Here is a 20,849-nt window from a genome sequence, read left to right as displayed (position 1 = left end):
GATAATGTCTTGAGATAAAGATGGAATAAGAGAAGAATAAGAGTAGTCATTAGGAAGAGTTCAACTTATTACATGTAGGTAATTTTGTCCCTAAATCATCTAAATCCAGATGCAAATGGAAATACCCAGACTTCATTCTAAGGAGAGATGCACATCCTATAATCTAAGTGTTTATAAGAGAGGCTCTGGAATCACTAACCATTACAATCTCTCGGTGTTTAATGGCAAATGAAATTGCCACGTTCACAGGAACCTTACCTCCTCTTCTTATGATCCAAATGAATGAAGATATTCCAGTCAAGTTATACTTAGTCGCCACTGGTAACCAGCTGTTTTGCCCTATGAAGTCTAGGGTGTATTTTCAGCATGAGGGGTGATATGCAACAATTTCTTTTGCAAACAGAAATATATGCACATATCCCTGCTGAAAATGTAGCCTAGTAAATTTTCACATGAAAACGAATACATGCTCACAAGTGGCAAAGTGCTAGGTGATGTTTCTGGTTGAGGTCTACTTTAGGAGTCAAAATGTGTAAGCCTTGTGGAGTCAAGGCAGTGGTCCTGTGTATATAGGTATAGAAAAAGTAGCTCACTTAATCCTTTCTCGCCAGGAGTAGGGATTTTCCCGGAACGACATCCATTGTCGGCAATGGACGCACCAAAATAACGCCGGCGCCAGTGAGTTAACCACCTCTGTCCTCTTTTCACCTATTATATTTTTCATGCATCATCCAACTTCCCAACCATCTTCCTGTTTCTTCACAGAATGCACGCTAGGTTCTCGTTTTTCTTCAGCACGAAGTTGGAAATGGAGTTGAGAAAAGGAGACACATGGTCAGCTGGTGATGTTAACAAGCTCCTTGCTGCCCTGAGAAGCTAGATGGAAATGGTTCAAGTTACAAGGGGGATCATCATCAGATCTGGGAGGACAAAGAGTAATTCATGAAGCTTCATTCCCTTCCCTCCCACCCTCTTTCATTTACTGATGATTCCTATAGTCTGCCATCACAGCAAAACCAAGATTAAGGAATCTGAAGCAATCCCTTTCTGTTCTTCACTCCATCCAGTGTGTAGAAAAGCCAAGCGGAACACATGTCCACCATGTTATGGTGGCCCTCAATGTTATGGGAGACCTGAAATGGCCATAACCATATAACCACAATCTTAGACCAATGCTTTTTAGTATGATCTTGGAATTAAAGATCAGCAACTAACAGTGTTTGACAATAGGTACCTAATAAAGGTTGGTTGAATAAGACATTTTCTTTTCAGCCAATGTCTACTCGAACACATAGGTGGAAATCAGACAGAAGTAGTTAACTCTTTCAATGCCGGGATCGTATGGATATATAGTAATCACATCAAGTCAATGTGTTTCTCTAAAACATGTTCAAATTATGGATTCCTGATTTCAGACTTCTGGTTAAATGCTACCTATGTTTGTCTGGTTTTTTTTTTAAGAACCACCATAATCAGAGTTTTGAAATCAGAGCCATAGTAAATGTTAATTAGAATGATGGATGAATTAAGAACCCCAGCACCAATGTGTAACAAAACATCACAGTTCACAGTCAAGTAAAAACATTTCTCAGTAATACAATTCTAGATGGGTAATGATTCCAGAGCAAACTAAAGTTTGAAGAAGAGAGGAGAATTTTACTTAATGGCTCCCTTGACACTAAGAATCAGGAAAAATCCAAAGTATGAAGGATAAGAAGGATATATTTTAAGTACAAATAAGGTTTTAAACCTCAAATCAAGAGGATCATCAAGCTACATAATATTATAAAATTGCTTTGATGTTTCAGATAGGAGTGGGGAAGATAAGAAGAAGGGGAAGAAATAATTTTGTAGGACTCAAATGTGCGACCAGAGTGTGAGTTTAAATTACCACGGTTACATCTAATTGGGTTAAGTATATCCTAGAGAGTAATTCATACCATCACAATTACAGAAACCCACTATCATACAAAGAAACAAGAATATTTACTTTTTCCAGATTTTAAGACAGCTTTATAATGATTACATCTTAGCAGTTTTAAAAAATAACGTCAACCAGAGACTTCTCCGGCAAAAGTAAACTACTGGTCTACAACCCTACTTATTCTCCTTCCATAAAACTACAGCTGTAAAGGCCTTTTCTGTGTCCATTTGTGTACTTGTCTTCATCTCCACCTTCTTAATTGAGCTTCTTTACAGGCTCCACTGGCAACCTCCAAACACAAGAGGGACTCCTTTTAGGGACTCCTGTACTGTCACAAAGCAGGCCTTAAATAAAAATCTATCAAACGACTATCCCAGCACTTCTTTCAATTAACTGCAATTCTGATTCCTGCAGTTCACATACTGACTTCGTAAATAAATTTACTACGAACCCTTCCTTTTATATTTAGAGAAAGGCCTGATTTCCTAAGACATAATAAGGCTGACTTTATACTGAATTGTAAGTGATGAAAGTAACATGAGTAAGAGCTCAAATGGGTAAACAAGAGCTGAAACCACAACATACTTAAAGAAGGGTCTCAACACAGCAAATGAGGAAGCATAGTATACAACCAACAACTACTCATTTTGCTCAGTGTTTAAGGCCAGTTTCATTGGGTCAAATCACAGGATCTAATGGAGTGAGTTTTGTCATCATAATTAGGGGCAGGGAGGATTCAGGTGTTCATCTTGCTGCAAAGAGTCAGGATTGCTGGTTTATTTGGTTGCTTCATCTCTGGCAGAAGAAAGGAGGAACAGAAAAATAGAAGCTAGTTAAGTAACCTGTTCCCACAGGGTCCTCAAGACATGGATCCCAAGTCCAGATCACTTACAAATGAAATGTACCACACCTCTCCTAGGTTTATCCTGTTATTCATTCTTGTGTTTATCCAAGACTCAGTCTGGGTTTTCTGCAAAGCAAACCCTGCACATCTTGCTACATTCTTCAACAAGAGATTATGTACGTAATAGGCATAAGAGTTCCAGATCTATTTTTCCTCTTTTGTCCAAAGAAATAGGCATTTAAAAGCAGGCCCATTTCAGAAACAATAATAGAAGTGAATACCAACTAGTTCCATAAAGTTGTTTTTCTAAAATAAAAATTTACATTCAATCATTTTTAATAAGCTGCTAAATTACCTTAGTTTTCCAATTAATTTTTAATTTTCCATTAATACAACTGATTTCCAATAAATTTAAACACTAATTTTTTCTCATTACAAACAGAATCCTAAGTTTGCTACTCAAAGGATTTTTGTTTTTAATGTGAAGAGCACTTAAATGACTGAACTCACTATTGTGATATACTTTTCTAAGTGAGAGAAAAGAAGACATTTGTATATTAGTTTGGCTAATATGACTCTTGCCATGGTTTAGAGGATGTTTGAGACACTTATAAATAAAACAGTAAGAGAGACAGTATTCCATTTTTCAGAAATATGCATGGCTAAAAAAAGTCGTTAATTTTGCTTAGGTTTGTAGAACTCTAAACCTGAGTAATTCAAGTTGAAATGAACAAAAGATGCTTCCTTACCTTTAGGTCTTTCCAACTGTCCAGGAGTTTGGTGGCCAAATCACTTATATCCACTGTTTTATCTGGCTGTTCTTGGCTCCTTTCACTCTCCACATCAGACACACCCTCCTCTTCATCTTGGGATGGTGTTTCTTCATTAATAGGTTCTTCTAGTTTTGTGCCATTGCTCTCTTTGGGCTCTATTTCAGCGTCAGCTTCCGGTTCAGATGTAGGTAGCTTACTAGCTTCTACGTTGGTTTCACTATCAACTTTGCATTCAGGCAGCTGTTGTGGGAGTAGCTGTTGTGACTGCAATTCTTCCTCTTCCTCTATAGGGACATTTTCTAATTGATCAAGATCCTCTTTGCCATCCTTGCCTTCTAGCTCACTGGTTGCATCAGAGATTGCACTGTCCATGCTATTTTCACTTATAATTTTCAGTCTGCGAAACATTAGTTTCTTGGGAGTGTCTGTGTCAGCCTCTGTGCTCAGCTTGGTGGAAGGATCAGGTGTGTTGAGTGGTGTGTGAGCACGCGATGTATTCTCACTAGAATACCCATCTCCTTCACTCAACGGAGGGACAGCAGTCTTAGTCTGAGACCAGCGTTGAATAATTGGAAGTACTTTGCTTTCCTCCAACATATTTTTAGTAGGAATGGGCAAGTGTTCCAAAGTCTTTATAATCTGATTAAATATAAAAAAAAATTACATCACTTTGTACAGTTGACTTTTTTTTTTTTTTTGAGACAGAGTCTCACTCTATCACCCAGGCTGGAACGCAATGGCATGATCTCGGCTCACTGCAACCTCTGCCTCCTGGGTTCAAGCAATTCTCCTGTCTCAGCCTCCCAAGTAGCTGGGAGTACAGGCGCTCGCTGCCACACCTGGCTAATCTTTTGTATTTTTAGTAGAGATGGGGTTTCACCATGTTGGCCAGGCTGGTCTCAAACTCCTGACCTCAAGTGATCCACCCACCTCGGCCTCCCAAAATGCTAGGATTACCGGCATGAGCCACACCTGGCTACAGTTGACTTTGTTTTTTTTTTTGAGACAGAGTTTCGTTCTTGTTACCAGGCTGGAGTGCAATGATGTGATCTTGGTCACTGCAATCTCTGGCTCCCTGGTTCAAGTGATTCTCCTGCCTCAGCCTCCCGAGGAGCTAGGATTACAGGGATGTACCACCATGCACAGCTTTTTTTTTTTTTTTTTTTTTTTTTTTTTTTTTTTTTTTAAAGTAGAGACGGGGTTTCTCCATGTTGGTCAGGCTGGTCTTGAACTCCTGACCTTAGGTGGTGCGCCTGTCTCAGCCTCCCAAAGTGCTGGGATTACAGGCGTTGAGCCACAGCACCTGGCCTACAGTTGACTTTTTCAATCTCTGGATGGGACTCAGATTATTTCTGCAAGAGTAGTGCAGTTTTGCTACTGCTTTATTAAGACCTACATCTCTGTAAACACAAGCATATTTAAAAATCATAATATTGTTTTCCTTAAGAAAGAAAAACTTTTAATAAGACTGATCAGCAAGAATCACAACATCAAATAGGACTGATCAATATTCTCTACCAGTAGTTCCTAAACCTAGGTAGCTTTTTAAACATATACACTACTGGACCAATCCTGGGTATCTTTTCTTTTTTTTTTTTTTTTTTTTTTTTTTTTTGAGACGGAGTCTCGCTCTGTCACCCAGGCTGGAGTGCAGTGGCGCAATCTCAGCTCACTGCAAGCTCCGCCTCCTGGGTTCACGCCATTCTCCTGCCTCAGCCTCTCCTTGTAGCTGGGACTACAGGCGCCCGCCACCACGCCCGGCTAGTTTTTTGTATTTTTTAGTAGAGACGGGGTTTCACCGTGGTCTCGATCTCCTGACCTCGTGATCCGCCCACCTCGGCCTCCCAAAGTGCTGGGATTACAAGCGTGAGCCACCGCGCCCGGCCAATCCTGGGTATCTTTTCTTAAAAAGTTTACTAAGTGTCTATGATATAGACTTGGCAGCTATGTAACAACATTTAAATGATGTCTGTCGTACACACAAAAATGCAGACATCTCTTCAGCTTTTGATAAACAGCTATCTAGCAAAGAGAGATCCTCTCCTCAGACAACCTCCCCCATTCTGAAATCCAAGAATTTTTTCTGAAGTATTCCTCAATGTAGTTCCACAGAAACCCCAAGGCTTCCTCAATTTCCTCAAGCCAAATCTCCTGGGAGAAGGAAGGCGGCAAGAACAAGTACTTATCTGCCCATTCCTTTTTGTTTGTTTTTAAAAGTGTTTTATTAAATAAAAGACTTTGGGATTATATTACAAATTAGAAAGTTAGAAAATACTATTAATTTCATAGAAAGGTAAAGACATCATAACTCCACTAACAATGCTGCCAATGAACCTTTACTTAGATTTTTTAAAATATTTATTTAAAAGATTCCTCAAAATGTTCATACTCTTGTTATGTAGAATTCAGATCTTTACCAATTCTTTAGACCCCACAGTTCAAATTTTATATGACTTCCCATCTTTTTAAAACTCTGGTTTTAACAACAAACTGGATCTTTCACTTAACTATGTTGTTGTTATTATTTCTTGCTCTTGTAGTTCCCTGCTATGTAGTACCAACTTTAAAAAGATACTATAGGAAAACCATGGGACAAACTACTAACAAGGTGTATGTACGGTTAGATACGTTAAGGGAATGATACTGAGATGAAAAAATTATTTGATTATTTAATACCAATGATACAGTGCTAAATTCATAATTACTGATGTTATCACATACCCACAACCTAGGCAATCAATATAATGGTTTTAAGAAACAAGCAAGCTAAATGTGAACTGACCTCTTCCTGAAGCTTCTGGTTACTTTCCCGGCCGTCACCTAGCTCTGCCATCCAGATCCACAACAAAGACAGCCCATGACGTTCCAGAAAGGACTTCAGGCAGGATTGTGAGTGTGTGTTCTTTCATGGGGGAAGGGAGACAGGATGCAGAGCATTGGGAGGCAATACCAGAATATTACAAAGAGCCCAAGGAGAGTTCATGTATACATTACACATTATAGGGTTCACTTAAATTCACAAAAAAACCCTAGAAACTGTTTTCATTAGCCTAAATAGAACTCTACAACAAATGCTTTGAACAGATTATAATCTTCTCTGATACACAAAATACAGCCAGTCAACTGGGATTTTACTAACGTAGAAAATTACATGAATATTAATAGGTCATTTATAATGAAAATTCTGAAGAACTAAGAAAAAATTGCATCTAACTTTTTAAATAAAGCTAAAACCATAAAAATTAGTACTTAAATAATTCTTTCTTCTCTCCCTTTCAGATGATTGTTGAAAAGCCCTCTTTTTCCTGTTAAGTTTTTTTTTTTTTTTTTTTTTTAATCATTATGGTTTTTTTAAACCGTGGCTTATAACTAAAATCCCAGCACTTTGGAAGGTGGAAGAGGGAGGGACTGGTTGAGGCCAGGAGTTCAAGACCAGCCTGGGCAAAATAGCAAGACCCTTATCTCTACAAAAACATAAATATAAAAATTAGCTGGATGTGGTGGTGTGTGCCTGTAGTCCTAGATACTCAGGCAACTGAGGCAGGAGGATCACTTGAGCCCAGGAGTTCCAAGGCTGCAGTGAGCTATGATTGCACAACTGCATTCCAGCCTGGGCAACAAAGCAAGACCCTAAAAAAAAAAAAAAAAAAATCATTTTGTGTTATCTAACATCTTGTGGCATACTTAATAAACTGGTGTAAAAAAGGGTACCGTTAAAATTTCGTGCTTGGAGATCAAGTAGTACAAATGGCTTTGGGATGCTAATAACTGGAGGGTAAAAGGCTATGGCAAGTGTGATGAATCACCACACACACACAAAAAAAAAGCCACCACATTCTTTGAATATAGACAGAAAGCAAACCAGGTCTACTAATGCCATGGTCCCCAACCTTTCTGGCACCAGGAACCAGTTTCATGGAAGACAATTTTTCAATGAACTGGGTGGGGGATGGATTCAGGATGAAACTGTTCCACCTCAAATCATCAGGCATTAGATTCTCATAAGGAGTATACAACCTAGATCTCTCTCATGTGCAATTCACAATAGGGTTCACGCTCCTATGAGAATCGAATGCCGCTGCTAATCTGACAGCAGGTGGAACTCAGGCAGTAATGCTCACTCACCTCCTCCTGTGTGGCCCCATTCCTAACCAGCCCATGGCCTGGGGAATGGGGATCCCTGTACTAATAGATTAAACGATACTGAACGCTTCAGCCATTTTAAATAATATGGTACAAGCTTTGAAAGTAATACACAATTCACATATCCATTAAAAAAATAAGATTGGCCAGCCATGGTGGCTCACGCCTGTAATCCCAGCATTCTGGGAGGCTGAGACGGGTGGATCATCTGAGGTCAGGATTTCGACACCAGCCTGGCCAACATGGTGAAACCCCATCTCTAATAAGAAAATACAAAAATCAGCTGGGCGTGGTGGCGGGTGCCTGTAATCCCAGCTACTCAGGACGCTGGGTCAGGAGAATTGCTTGCACCCAGGACACAGAAGTTACAGTGAACCGAGACTGCACCACTGCACTCCAGCCTGGATGACAGAAAAAGACTCCATCTAAACAAACAAACAAACAAATAAATAAATAAGACTAACTCTTATCAGAATTATTCCTTCTTCATTCATCTTCATTCATTCCCACCCCAAAACCAGAAATAAAAAATAAACATTAAAGTGTTCACCTGTATGAGTTCCAGACAGGTAAGTTTCTGCTCCAAAGTTTCAATTCTAACCATTAGCCGGGATAAGCTGAGCACCTGGTTTTTATCAGAAAGACCCTCACCATTTTCCATCAGAGCTTCTAGCTCTCCATCCACCTACCACAGCAAATAAAAATACCTTTTTATAAAACAGCAACAACAACCAAAAAAAAAAAACCAAAAGACCCAAAAAGTTGCTCAACCTTATCAATTATCAGGAAAACACAAATTAAGACCAAACTAGGAAAGTACTAGACTGGGGGAAAAAGTTAAGAAGGCTGATAATAATAAGTCTACTGTTGATGAAAGTATACAGTGGTATAATACATTTGAAATGCACTTCATTCACTCATCAAATACGTAGCAAGAACTTATTACATGGGTCAAGTGTAATTCTAGGTGGAGATTTGCAATGAGCCAAAACAGAAAAACCTGCCCTTATGGGAGACCATGAACAAATTACATTAAACCAAAAGGACTTCAGAGATCCTTTATGGTTCATAAATATAATGATTGGGTTTTCATGCTGCTGTGTGAGATATATCTCCCTCAAACTTATATAAGTTATATGTTATAATATATAATGACCTTTTTATGATGTCAGCATATGAATGACCCAGCTGATAGGGGCAGGGTGCTTCAGAAAAAAAACAAAGCATTAGCCTGAAAAATAAAATAGTTGTATCCCCATGCACAGAAATTCTACTTATCAGAATAAACTGTAGAGAAATTCTGCACATGTGGACCTGGAGACTCATAAGAATGTTCATTGAAGCAATACTTATAATAGCAAAAAATTGCCAACAACCCAAATATCTGTACAAGTTGGATAAACGGCCATGTTCACTCAATGAAATATAATACCACAGTGAAAGGAATCAAGTACAGCCAAAAGCAACAACATCCATCAATCTTAAAAATATGTCATTAAGAAAAAGCAAGTTCCAAAGAATTACATGCTATATGAATCCATTTTTATGCACCTCAGAGCTGAACTTTTTAGTGATACATATGTGAAAAACTGCTTTTAAACAAGCAAGGATGACCGGGCATGGTGGCTCACACTTGTAATCCCAGCACTTTGAAAGGCTGAGGCAGGAGGATCACTTGAGCTCAGGAGTTTAAGACCAGCCTGGGCAACACAGGCAGACTTCATCTCTACTAAAAATCAAAAAAATTAGGTGTAGTAGCATGTGTCTATAGTCTCAGCTATTCAGGAGGCTGAGGCAGAAGGATCACCTGAGCCTGGGAGATTGAGGCTATAATGAGTTATAATTTTGCCACTGCACTCCAGCCTGGGTGACACAGTGAAATCCTGTCTCAAAAAAAGGCAAGGAAGTAAGACCCAAAATGTACAACAGTGGTAACCTCTAGGTAGGGAGAAGGAAGCAGAGAAGCACTAACAAGGATTTTATAATTATGCTTTGTAACATATATATTCTTTGAGTATTTTAAATATTAAATGTAAATAATGGGGGATGGGAATCAACCTACCAAAGGTTATTTCCAGCCCTGCATTATGGCAATTACAGGATATAAAGATGCCTTCAAAGAATTTATTATGGGGGAGATTAAATTAATTCATATGAAACCAAACAAGGAAGCATTAACTGCAAATGTTACATAGAACTAAGAGGCCTATGTAAGGGAGTAATTAGAATGAGTCACTGAAATAAGATTAGAAATAGGTAAGATAAAGACAAAAGGAAAGGGTAAGCAAAGTAGTGGGGAAAGTGTGAACAAAGGAAAATAAGAAATCATGACAGTGCATAGGTCAGCAAAGCTCAAACAGATAAGGCATGGTGACGGACTGAGAAAAACTATACCAAATAAAAGACTGAGCCAGATGCAGTGGCTCATGTCTACAATCCCAGAACTTTGAAAGGCCAAGACAGGCGGATCACCTGAGGTCAGGAGTTCAAGACCAGCCTGGCCAACATGGTGGAACCCTATCTCTAATAAAAATACAAAAATTAGCCAGGCGTTGTGGCGGCAGCCTGTAGTACCAGCTATCCGGGAGGCTGAGGCAGGAGAATAGCTTGAACCCATGAGGTGGAGGTTGCAGTGAACCGAGATTGTGCCACTGTACTCTAGCCTGAGCGACAGAATGAGACTCCTTCTCAAAAACAAACAAACAAATAAAAGACTGGTGTTAGATTAGAAGATCTCAGTGTAATATAAAATAACTTGAATTTGATAAAACCTGAACAGAATCCTGAACAAGGGAATAATATGATCAAAGTGTTTTTTTTTTTTTTTTTTTTTTTTTTTGAGAAGGAGTTTCGTTCTGTCGCCCAGACTGGAGTGCAGCGGCGCGATCTCAGCTCACTGTAACCTCCACCTCCCAGGTTCAAGTGATTCTCCTGCCTCAGCCTCCTGAGTAGCTGGGACTACAGGCCCATGCCACCACATCCGGCTAATTTTTTGTATTTTTAGTAGAGACAGGGTTTCACCGTGCTAGCCAGGATGGTCTCGATCTCCTGATCTTGTGATCTGCCCGCCTCAGCCTCCCAAAGTGCTAGGATTATAGCCGTGAGCCACCGTGCCCAGCCCAAAGTGGAATTTGAGAATAATTTGTGTGGCAATAACAGAATAAAATTTAGATAAGCTAGAGACTAAGGAGAAGACAGGTAGCATTACAACTTAGCAGGAAATGATAAAAGTCTAGAATGAAATGATGCAGAGAAAAGCAAACTAAAAGGAAAAAATCTTAAGAAAATTTTCTATTACTTTTTTCTTTACTTAACTAGCTATTTATCCCTTAATATAATTTCAGGCAAGGCACTGAACATTTTTATTTCATATTGTACCCAAAAATTCACATTCTGGTAAAGAATAAGAATAAATGAGAAAATATAAAGTGCTGCCTGAGAGAGGTTGTAGAAACTCAAACCCATTTTTCTTTCTAAAATGTACATTTAAGGCTCATTCTTTTTCATTTCCAATACCATTTAAGTTTTTGAGTAAATACACGAACAGAAAAACCAATTTAAAGTTGTCTTAATCCAAGAAAGACAATTTCATTAAAGATATCTTTTCCTTGCATATCCTAAATGTAAGCCTTTCTGTGTCCCAAATTCTACGGTATTAGATGAGTTCAAGGGCTTTAAAATTCTACTTTCCCTCTCAACTGTAACAGCCAGAATACTGCTTTTGACAGAGTTTTGAGATGAAAATACTCACAGGACTAAAAAATGAGATATTTTTAGCCAGGCGCAGTGGCTCACACCTGTAATACCAGCAGTTGAGAGGCCAAGGCGGGCAGATCACCTGAGGCCAGGAGTTCAGGACAAGCCTGGCAAACATGGTAAAACCCCATCTCTACTAAAAATACAAAAATTAGGCCAGGCACGGTGGCCTACGCCTGTAATCCCAGCACTTTGGGAGGCCGAGGTGGGTGGATCACCTGAGGTCAGGAGTTCAAGGCCAGCCTGGCCAACATGGTGAAACCCAGTCTCTACTAAAAATACAAAAATTGGCCGAGCATGATGGCAGGTGCCTATAATCACAGCTACTCAGGAGGCTGTGGCAGGAGAATCACTTGAACATAGGAGGCGGAGGCTGCAGTGAGCCAAGATCATGCCACTGTACTCTAGCCTGGGCGACAGAGCAAGACTCTGTCTCAAAAATAAATAAATTAATTAATTAAATAAAAATTAGCCAGGTGTGGTGATGCACATCTGTAATCCCAGCTACTCTGACGGCTGAGGCAGGAGAATCACTTGAACTTGGGAGGCGGAGGTTGCAATGAGCTAAGATCATGCCGCAGCACTCCAGCCTGGGTGACAGAGCAAAATACTCTCTTAAAAACAAACAAAAAACACGAGGTCAGGAGATCGAGACCAAGGTGAAACCCCGTCTCTACTAAAAATACAAAAAATTAGCCGGGCGTGGTGGCGAACGCCTGTAGTCCCAGCTACTCGGAGAGGCTGAGGCAGGAGAATGGCGTGAACCCGGGAGGCGGAGCTTGCAGTGAGCGGAGGTCGCACCACTGTACTCCAGCCTGGGTGAAAGAGCGAGACTCCGTCTCAAAAAAAAAAAAAAAAGAAGTATTTTCTTTTTAAAATTAGGCATGTTATGACTGTTTAAAAACTCTGAGACAAAGCTAAATTATGTTACTTACACTCATTCAATAACATTTATTGAATAGATATTGTGTAAGGCATTTCCAGGATACAAAGAAAATCACGTTCTAACTAAAGAAAAATAAACAGTAAAAATGCAGAAACTGCAGTATAAATTAATTTTTGCAAACAAAATAAAGACGAATAACCCTTGAACATTCCTCAGTGGTTATACTGTAACACACATACACATAAATGCATGCCAATTCCAGTGGTGATAATACAGCTTCCCTAATTTTGGGTGCTCAAGCAAAGCAATCCATTGTGCAATAACTTTTAAGGTACCTGGGAGACAGAGGTGGGAAGACTGAGTTTGTCTCCCTTCCTTTCAATTAAATTACATTTACTAAAAATCTTAGATTTTATGTATGGGTCAACATCATCCAAGAATATGAGGTAAGTAACTAAAAGTAAACATAAATGTAAGAATGATTAGGGTGTATTTTTAAATTATTGATAAGTGAAAATTTATATATATTAAATATATATTTATATATAATTAGTTTATAGATAGCAAATATATATTTACTATATATAGTGCATATATATGCACAATTCTATAGTATGTGAAAATTTATTAAGTACCTAATCATTGCAAGATACTATTTTTTAATACTTGAGTATTTGTGGCACTAAGGGGTCTAAGTAGCATTTTAAATACTTATTGATGGAATACAACATATAGTATGCAGTATACATATATATACAGAAATATATATAAATAATTAGTAAATAGATTTAATAAACAGGTGAGCAACACCCATATAGCCACCATCCAGGTAAGTTTAAAAAACAATACTGCTAGCATTCCTGTAGTGCCCCATGTACCTACCCCTTCCTGGTTATAACAGCAACCCTTCCTATGCTTTAGAGATAACTTATCCCACCATTTTAAGAAATAGACCTTCAATTTTCTTTATAGGTTTACTATCGATATGCAAATTCCTAAATATTAAATTTTTTTTTAAAGTGATGGAAGCTAACTTTATTTGAAATAAAAGCTTCACTCTTGTCCTTGCTCCTTAATTACTTTAATTTTACTTTAAGTTCTGGGATACATGTGCAAGAACACGCAGGTTTGTTACATAGGTATATAAAATTTTGTCTATCTTTATGGAAATGAAATCATACTGAACTAAATCTTTTGTCATGCTTCTTTCACTCAACCTTATATTTTAAGAGTTATCCATGTTATTGCATGCAGCCAGTTTATTTTCATGACTATTTCTTTTATAACTTATCCATTCTTTTTTTTTTTTTTTGAGACTGAGCCTCACTCTGTCACCCAGGCAGGAGTGTAGTGGCATCATGTCAGCTCACTGCAACCTCCATCTCCTGGGTTCAAGCAATTCTCCTGCCTCAGCCTCCCGGGTAGCTGGGATTACAGGCACCCACCACTACACTTGGCTAATTTTTATATTTTTAGTAGAGACGGGGTTTCATCACGTTGGCCAGGCTCGTCTCGAACTCCTGACCTCAGGTGATCCACCCACCTCGGCCTCCCAAAGTGCTGGGATTATAGGATGAGCCACTGCGCCTGGCCCGTTCTTATGTTAATAAATATTTGAGTTATTTCTACTTTTTCTGATATTATAAGCAATGCTGTTGTGACTTCTGATATACATTATAGCTAGCCTCTCTGCTTATACACCCAGGAACTGCTGGCTCATATGGTATATGTTCTTTCAACTTCAGTAAATAATGTCAAAGTATTTTCAAAAGTGGTTGTCCCTCATTTACACCCCTCACCAACAGTGTATGAGATCTGTTGTTCTTATGTACCATGGAACTTAACTTTTATCAATCTGGTGAGAGTGTAAATAACATCTAATAGTAATTTTAATTTGCACTCCCTGATTACTAATAAAGTTGAACAGCTTTCCATGTTTATTGGCTATTTGAATTAGTAAAGTGTCTCTGGAAGTTGTCTCTTTTTCTTTTGTGCTGGCTGTTCTTTTCTTATTAATAGGTTACCAGTTACACTCGTTATGCATATTCTGGATGGTAGTATTCATTTGTTATGAGTTGAAAGTTAAGTATTTCCTCTCACTGAGGTGGCTTTTCACCCTCTTTATTATGTAAATTATTATTGATTTGTTTCAAAAACTCAAACAATAGAGACTAAGGGAAGTTTCAGACTATTTTCTGTTTGTACCATAAACTACAAATAACATCTGGTCATAGTAGGGACACATTATACTTCCATCAAGTAAGTAAGTAATTAAGTACCCAGTGTATGACACAGCCAAAGATAATCACCTGTCCTGGAAGAGCTTATAGTTTGGTTAAGGAAAGAAGCTGTATACAGATGCAATCATAAGAACAAGGATAAAAAATGTTTAGCAATCAAGGGGTAACATGAGGGATGTGGATTATAGTGCAATCATTATTAACATCTTCTTGTCAACAGTTTATACATGCAAAACTGCATTCTGAACTGCTAGCTATCTTGTCCTTTCCATGGCATCCTTTACCCAAAGAAATTCCTAAGGCTCAACCTTGTGAGTTCAAACAGTTGAATTCTGTGATTCTGCTTCTGTGATTCTGCTCAACTGTAACTGACCAAAACTCACAATCCAGGCATGCAAAAAAGGAATTTCTGCAGCAGATAATCCAAGTAAAATTAAAGTACAATTAACCTCTGCATTAGAGTCAAGGGCAAATGATCTTTCACATCATTCTAGGAACCTAGGTTCATTCTGGGCAAAGTTTCATATAAAACATCATTGTTCCGGAATAACTTCAAATTCGTATGTGGAGCAACCGATGACTGCAGCCTATGGAATGACTGGATACAAGTTACATCTAATTCAATCCATAGGCACCAAGACCTATCCTGAAATTGACACATTGTTACCTGAATATAAACAACAAACCAATGACAGAAATATCTAGTCCTTAGTTCCTCAGAGTTATCCTTAAATCTTCTCAGAAAGGTAAAAAGCCACCTAATGGAAGTATGATACAGATATAATGCCACCTCTTAATCTATAATAAGGTCACTTCTCATCAATAAATTAGTTTTAAAAATGTGTTTATTCTTTAAGTTTTGAAAACAGGAAACAGCCATTGTAAAGTTTTTCTTTTCGTTTTTTTTTTTAGATGGAGTTTTGCTCTGTAGCCTAGGCTGGAGTGCAGTGGTGCCATCTCGGCTCACTGCAAGCTCTGCCTCCTGGGTTCAAGCAATTCTCCTGCCTCAGCCTCCGGAGTAGCTGAGATTACAGGTACCCGCCACCACGCCCAGCAAATTTTTGTATTTTTAGTAGAGACGGGGTTTCACCATGTTGGCCAGGCTGGTCTTGAACTCCTGACCTCGTGATCGGCCTGCCTCGGCCTCCCAAAGGGCTGGGATTACAGGCGTGAGCCACCATGCCTGGCCTGGAAAGTTTTTATGGAGATACTAGGTTAGGTCAACATGTTTAATAACTACTTTGTGGTTGCTCTGGTAAACCATGAACTATATGAAACAAGAGTTAACAACAAAAGCAATTTAATGGAGTTTAAAGAAAAACGTCCGGTAGTCAAGTGAAGAAAGCTAACAGACTAGGTATGACCCAGTGACTACACTTCCATAGATAAATCTTAAAGAAACACGTGCAAAAGAGACATGTGCAAAGATACTAACTTTGAAATTAATAGCAAAAATTGGAAACATAAGTATCTATCAGTAGGAAAATATGTCAATAAACTGTTACATGATGAAAAACTTTCAAATGACCATCATGCAGAAGTTGAGAAAAAAAAAAGAAAAAAATTACAGCAATTAGAAATAAATGTTCATCTACATATATGAATACAGATCAAATTCAAAAATAAGAGTAAAAAATGCACACAAATACATCTATATTATATCATTTCTTTTTCTTTTTTTCTTTAATAGAGATGAGGTCTTGCTATATTGCCTAGGCTGGTCTCGCATTCCTGGGCTCAAGCTATCCTCCTGCCTTGGCCTCCCAAAGTGCTGGGATTATAAGCAAGAGCCACCATGACCAGCCATATTTTACCATTTCTAAAAACTTTTAAAATGCTACACGAAACAATATGTTCTAAAATGCAGAAACATTTATTGTTATGGCCATAGTTGCCTCAGAGGTAGGAGGGGACTCCACTCTACAGTTTGACTGTAGTTTAACACAATGGTTAAGAGCACAGACAAGATGCTGGATTGGAGCTCATTTCCACCACCTAGTTGGGTGACACTATAATCTCTCTGTGCCTTAGTGTGTTCTTATCTGTAAAAAAGGAAAGATCATTACCTAATTTATGAGCTTATTGTGAGAATTAAATGAGCTAATACATCAAGTGCTTAGAAAAGTGCTTGGCATAAAGTTACACTATATATGTTATCTAAAAAGAGGACTAAAGGCTGGGTGTGGTAGCTCATGTCTGTAATCCCAGCACTTTGGGAGGCCAAGGCGAGAGGATCACTTGAGCCCAGAAGTTTGAAGCTGCAGTGAGCTATGAATGCATCACTGAATTCCAGCCTAAGCAACAGAGTGAGATTTTGCCTCAAAAAGGCTGGGCACTGTGGCTCATGCCTGTAATCCCAGCATTTTGGGAGGCCAAGGTGGGAGGATCACTTGAGCCAGGAGTTCGAGGCTGCAGTGAGCTGTGATCACTCTACTGTACTCTGGACTGTGGAACAGTGCGAGACCTTGTCTCACAAAAAAAAAAAAAAAAAGCCAAACCATTTGAAAATATATACATTTTTTAAAAGAGAGAGAAAGAAAGAGCTAAAGAACACATGACATTCCAATGCATTTGTTCATGTTGGGTGGTGCAAATATAGGTGTTTGTTATATAAACTGTCCTTTTCTGCTTTTTTATAATGGACCTTTCCAATGCTTTTTGTTAACTGTATCTTCTTACAGAATTCAGATTCTTAACACTTAATTCCCTCAAATTAATCTGTGCTCAACTGATGTTACCTTTTAACCATTATACTCTCATCGCCTCCTTCATGTCTTTTTCTATCTCCCCACCTAAACAGAAAAATTGCTGTCATCTATAGTTTTTACGAGTACTAAGTTCCTGAAAAGTCCAGGAATGAGCTAACTGCAAAAGAATCACAGGGGGATTTGCTGATTAACACCGGTAAACCCTCAGCCCTTCCACTAAGATTCACAGGTCTAGAGACTAGCCCAAAAATATGCATTTTTACTATGGATCCAGCCAGGTGGTTCTAAAGAAAGTGATCCAAGGATCACATTTTTGAAAAACAGTGTCTAGCAACGGGATCCTCAAAAAAGGGAGAATTTTTTTTTTTAACACAAAGTCCTTTTCGCAGTTGATAGCCCCTTTAGTAACAGGATACTCCCCACCAACAACCCCATCCCCATCCCAGGAGTAACTCAGGCAAGACAGGGTACAAAATAAGGCTATCAACTGCTGTTTCATTAAATAAAAAGAGCATCTGTGACTACTCCTGTTGGTCTTAGGTTACCTACTTCCTCTCAAAACTTTTCTCACACTCAAAAGAGGGTTTTCAGAGATTTGAAGAACACTCAAAGTTTAGAGTACCAAACAAAGACAAACCAATAACAAGAGATTAGAAACGTACAGCAGACATAGTGAGCTATCAGGGAGAAAAGATATGTTTTACTCGTACTTAGGAGTTTTAAAGAATCTGTTAGTCCAGGTGTTTTCAATAATACTTTAATAGTTCTCAGTACCCAATTCCAATCTCTATGAATCTGAAATAAAAATAGCAATTGCATTTCTTTTCTGGTAACAACTCATCTGATCTTAGATTTCTCCGGTGGCACTAGTATGACTTTATAACCTTCAATCAGAAAAGCCACCTCGCTTTTTAAATTTTTTATTGTGAAAGTTGAAAGAAGAATGCAAACTTACTGAATCCTTCTTACGAGATCGTTCCTTCTTCATTTTCCCTCCTGCTGCTCTGATGCTGACTCTGTTTTCTCCTCCCAGGTAACCCCGGCAATTGGCTGATCCGCAGAAACATTTCTGGGCTTCTTTTCTGTTCAAAAAGCATAGGAAAGAAGTCAGCTATGTGGAAGTAAACCATACAAAACTGTTGGCAATAAAACAATTACACACAAAAGTCATACCAGTCTAAACAAAATCAAAACAAAACAAAAACCATAACTTGAAGAGATTCCAACAAGTCTGCTATTACTAATAGAAATGTCTGAAAACTGCTCTTTAAAAATATTCATTATTTTTCCAATCATCTTTCTTTGGGAGACAAAACTAGCCAAGAAATAAACAATTCTTCCATTTTATGAGAATACCTACTAATATGAAAATAAGAGACCATATACATGTTTGGATTAAGGACAAAATTGCTTAAATAGTTCAGAGAACTATTACTTATATGTAAATGTTTAATTGGCACATAGGACAAACAAACATGCATTAGTATAAGCAGATATAAAATGATTAATATAGGATACTTGAAACATTTGATTATTAAAAGATGGATGGGCACAGTGGCTCACGACTGTAATCTCAGCACTTTGGGTGGCCAGGAGTTTCAGACCAGCCTGGCCAACATGGTGAAACCTCATCTCTACTAGAAATAAAAAAATTGCCAGGCATGGTGGCATATGGCTGTAATCCCAGCAACTCAGAAGGCTGAGGCAAGAAAATCGCTGAACTTGGGAGGCAAAGGTTGCAGCAAGCCCAAATCATGCCACCACACTCCAGCCTGGGCAACAGGGCAAGACCCTGTCTCAAAAAAAAAAAAAAAAAAGTAATCATCACATAACGATGAGGCACTATAATAACAAATACAGAAAAAAATAAATGTAACCATGGAGGTGAGGGAGAACGGTGGGAAAGAACACAGACCTAAATTTATAGGGGCCTGGAAGAAACCACGTCTGGCATTTATCAGTGATCAGAGCTACCTGAGGAAAACACTGAGTATTCTAGGCCAAGCTTAGTGGCTCATGTCTGTAATCCCAGCACTTTAGGAGGCCAAGGTGGGTAGATCACTTGAGGCCAGGAGTTTGAGACCAGCCTGGACAACATGGTGAAACCCCATTTCTATTAAAAATACAAAAATTAGCTGGGCATGGTGGCACACACCTGTAATCCCCGCTACTCAAGAGGCTGAGGCACGAGAATTGTTTGAATCCAGGAGGCAGAGGTTGCAGTGAGCCGAGATTGTACCACCGCACTCCAGCCTGGGTGACAGAGTAAGACTCTGTCTCAAAACAAAAAAAGATAATAATAATTGAGTATTCTAATAGTAAACTGGTAGATTTAGGATATGACAGTGGCAATTAGAGGGATAAAAATAAATTGTCAATAAGTAGAGCAGGAATTCCCAAACAGCACTTGATTTCCACTTTTCTTTCCCTCAGAGAGGACAATACAAGCACAGAGGCAAAAAAATGGAGACCGACACAGAACCTGGTCTGCATTCATGCCCTGAATATCTGACAAGAGAAGCAGACAGAATCGTAAACAACCATCTGGCATTTGTCCTAGATTATAATCAGATCATCCATTTCAGAGTTCACTATGTTTAAGACATGAAGCATGTATGAAACAACGTGAAGGAGTATGTAAAAGACTTTCATTGCCAGAAGTCTGGTAACTGTTACCAGACTGAACAAAGTACAGGAATTAAAACCTCATCATATGGTAACATTAAAAGAATTAAAATATTCAGGAAACTCTGCAGCTGTGTGCTTCTCTAGCATAAACACCAAAAGCTACTAATTGATATAGGTATAATCTGAAAAAAATAAAATAAAAACTTTTAGAGTTTTGTACCTTAAATTTTCCAATATTTTAATTGTACTGGTTTCTTAATAATTAGAAAGTATCGTGCATAGGTCACTGGTCCTAAAGACCCAAAGAAGATAGACTGTTTCACAGGTAATGTTGTGTGCTTTCACTATGAGGCACACATTAGTTGTCTTTTTCTGATATTAGTGGCCACTAATGACCACTGTTTAGGACCCATACCTTACTAAGTGTTGCAAAATGTTGACATTTTTACTACTTAATTTAGTTTTATCTTTTTGTTTTCTGAGACAGGGTCTTGCGCTATGGCCCAGGCTGGACTGTAGTAGCAAGGTCATGCCTCCCTGCAGCCTCAATGTCCTAGGCTCAAGTGATCCTCCCACCTCACCCTCCTGAGTAGCTGGGACTATAAGCGTGCACCACCACAGCTCGCCTACTACTACATTTATTAACTGGAAGACCTGTACAAAGAAAAACTTCCTCTCATCAACTATTTGGTTTAACCTAAAGCAGAAGTCACTTGAGAAAGGCAGAATAAATGTTTAAATGCTTAATTTTTTTCCTTTTTTATTTTTAAACTAGTCTTTAAAGTCATGAATTGGTTGACTAATATAGTTTTTGGTTTTTTTTTGCTTTTTTGTTTGTTTTGCTTTTTTTGAGACAGAGTCTTTCTCTGTTACCCAGGTTGGAGTGCAGTAGCACGATCTCCAGTGATTCTCCCGCCTCAGCCTCCGGTGTAGCTAGGATTACAGGC

The 20,849-nt window shown here is 38.6% G+C and overlaps 1 protein-coding gene and 1 pseudogene across 7 annotated transcripts in view; one reads left to right on the top strand and one right to left on the bottom strand.

Annotated features, from left to right (window-relative positions):
• Positions 1 to 20,849, bottom strand: part of SETD2 (SET domain containing 2, histone lysine methyltransferase) — a 155,986-nt gene that overhangs the window by 65,657 nt on the left and 69,480 nt on the right. For 5 of the 7 annotated variants that reach the window (XM_055279447.2, XM_055279439.2, XM_063609086.1 and 2 more), the window contains exons 9-12: positions 18,230 to 18,356; positions 8,235 to 8,369; positions 6,324 to 6,443; positions 3,518 to 4,180 (exon numbers count right to left, since the gene is read on the bottom strand). In XM_055279447.2, the coding sequence (XP_055135422.2) occupies positions 3,518 to 4,180; positions 6,324 to 6,443; positions 8,235 to 8,369; positions 18,230 to 18,356 (1,045 nt within the window). Of the gene's footprint in view, positions 1 to 708; positions 877 to 3,517; positions 4,181 to 6,323; positions 6,444 to 8,234; positions 8,370 to 18,229; positions 18,357 to 20,849 lie in introns of those variants that run through there. The other 2 variants (XM_055279466.2, XM_055279455.2) reach the window with 2 other exon arrangements.
• Positions 8,739 to 8,878, top strand: LOC129461741 (uncharacterized; annotated as a pseudogene).

This window comes from Symphalangus syndactylus, chromosome 1, assembly GCF_028878055.3.
Source record: "Symphalangus syndactylus isolate Jambi chromosome 1, NHGRI_mSymSyn1-v2.1_pri, whole genome shotgun sequence".
NCBI lineage: Eukaryota > Metazoa > Chordata > Mammalia > Primates > Hylobatidae > Symphalangus > Symphalangus syndactylus.
Note: the sequence above shows the minus strand (reverse complement) of the source record. Positions and strands in the feature narration are given on the sequence as shown.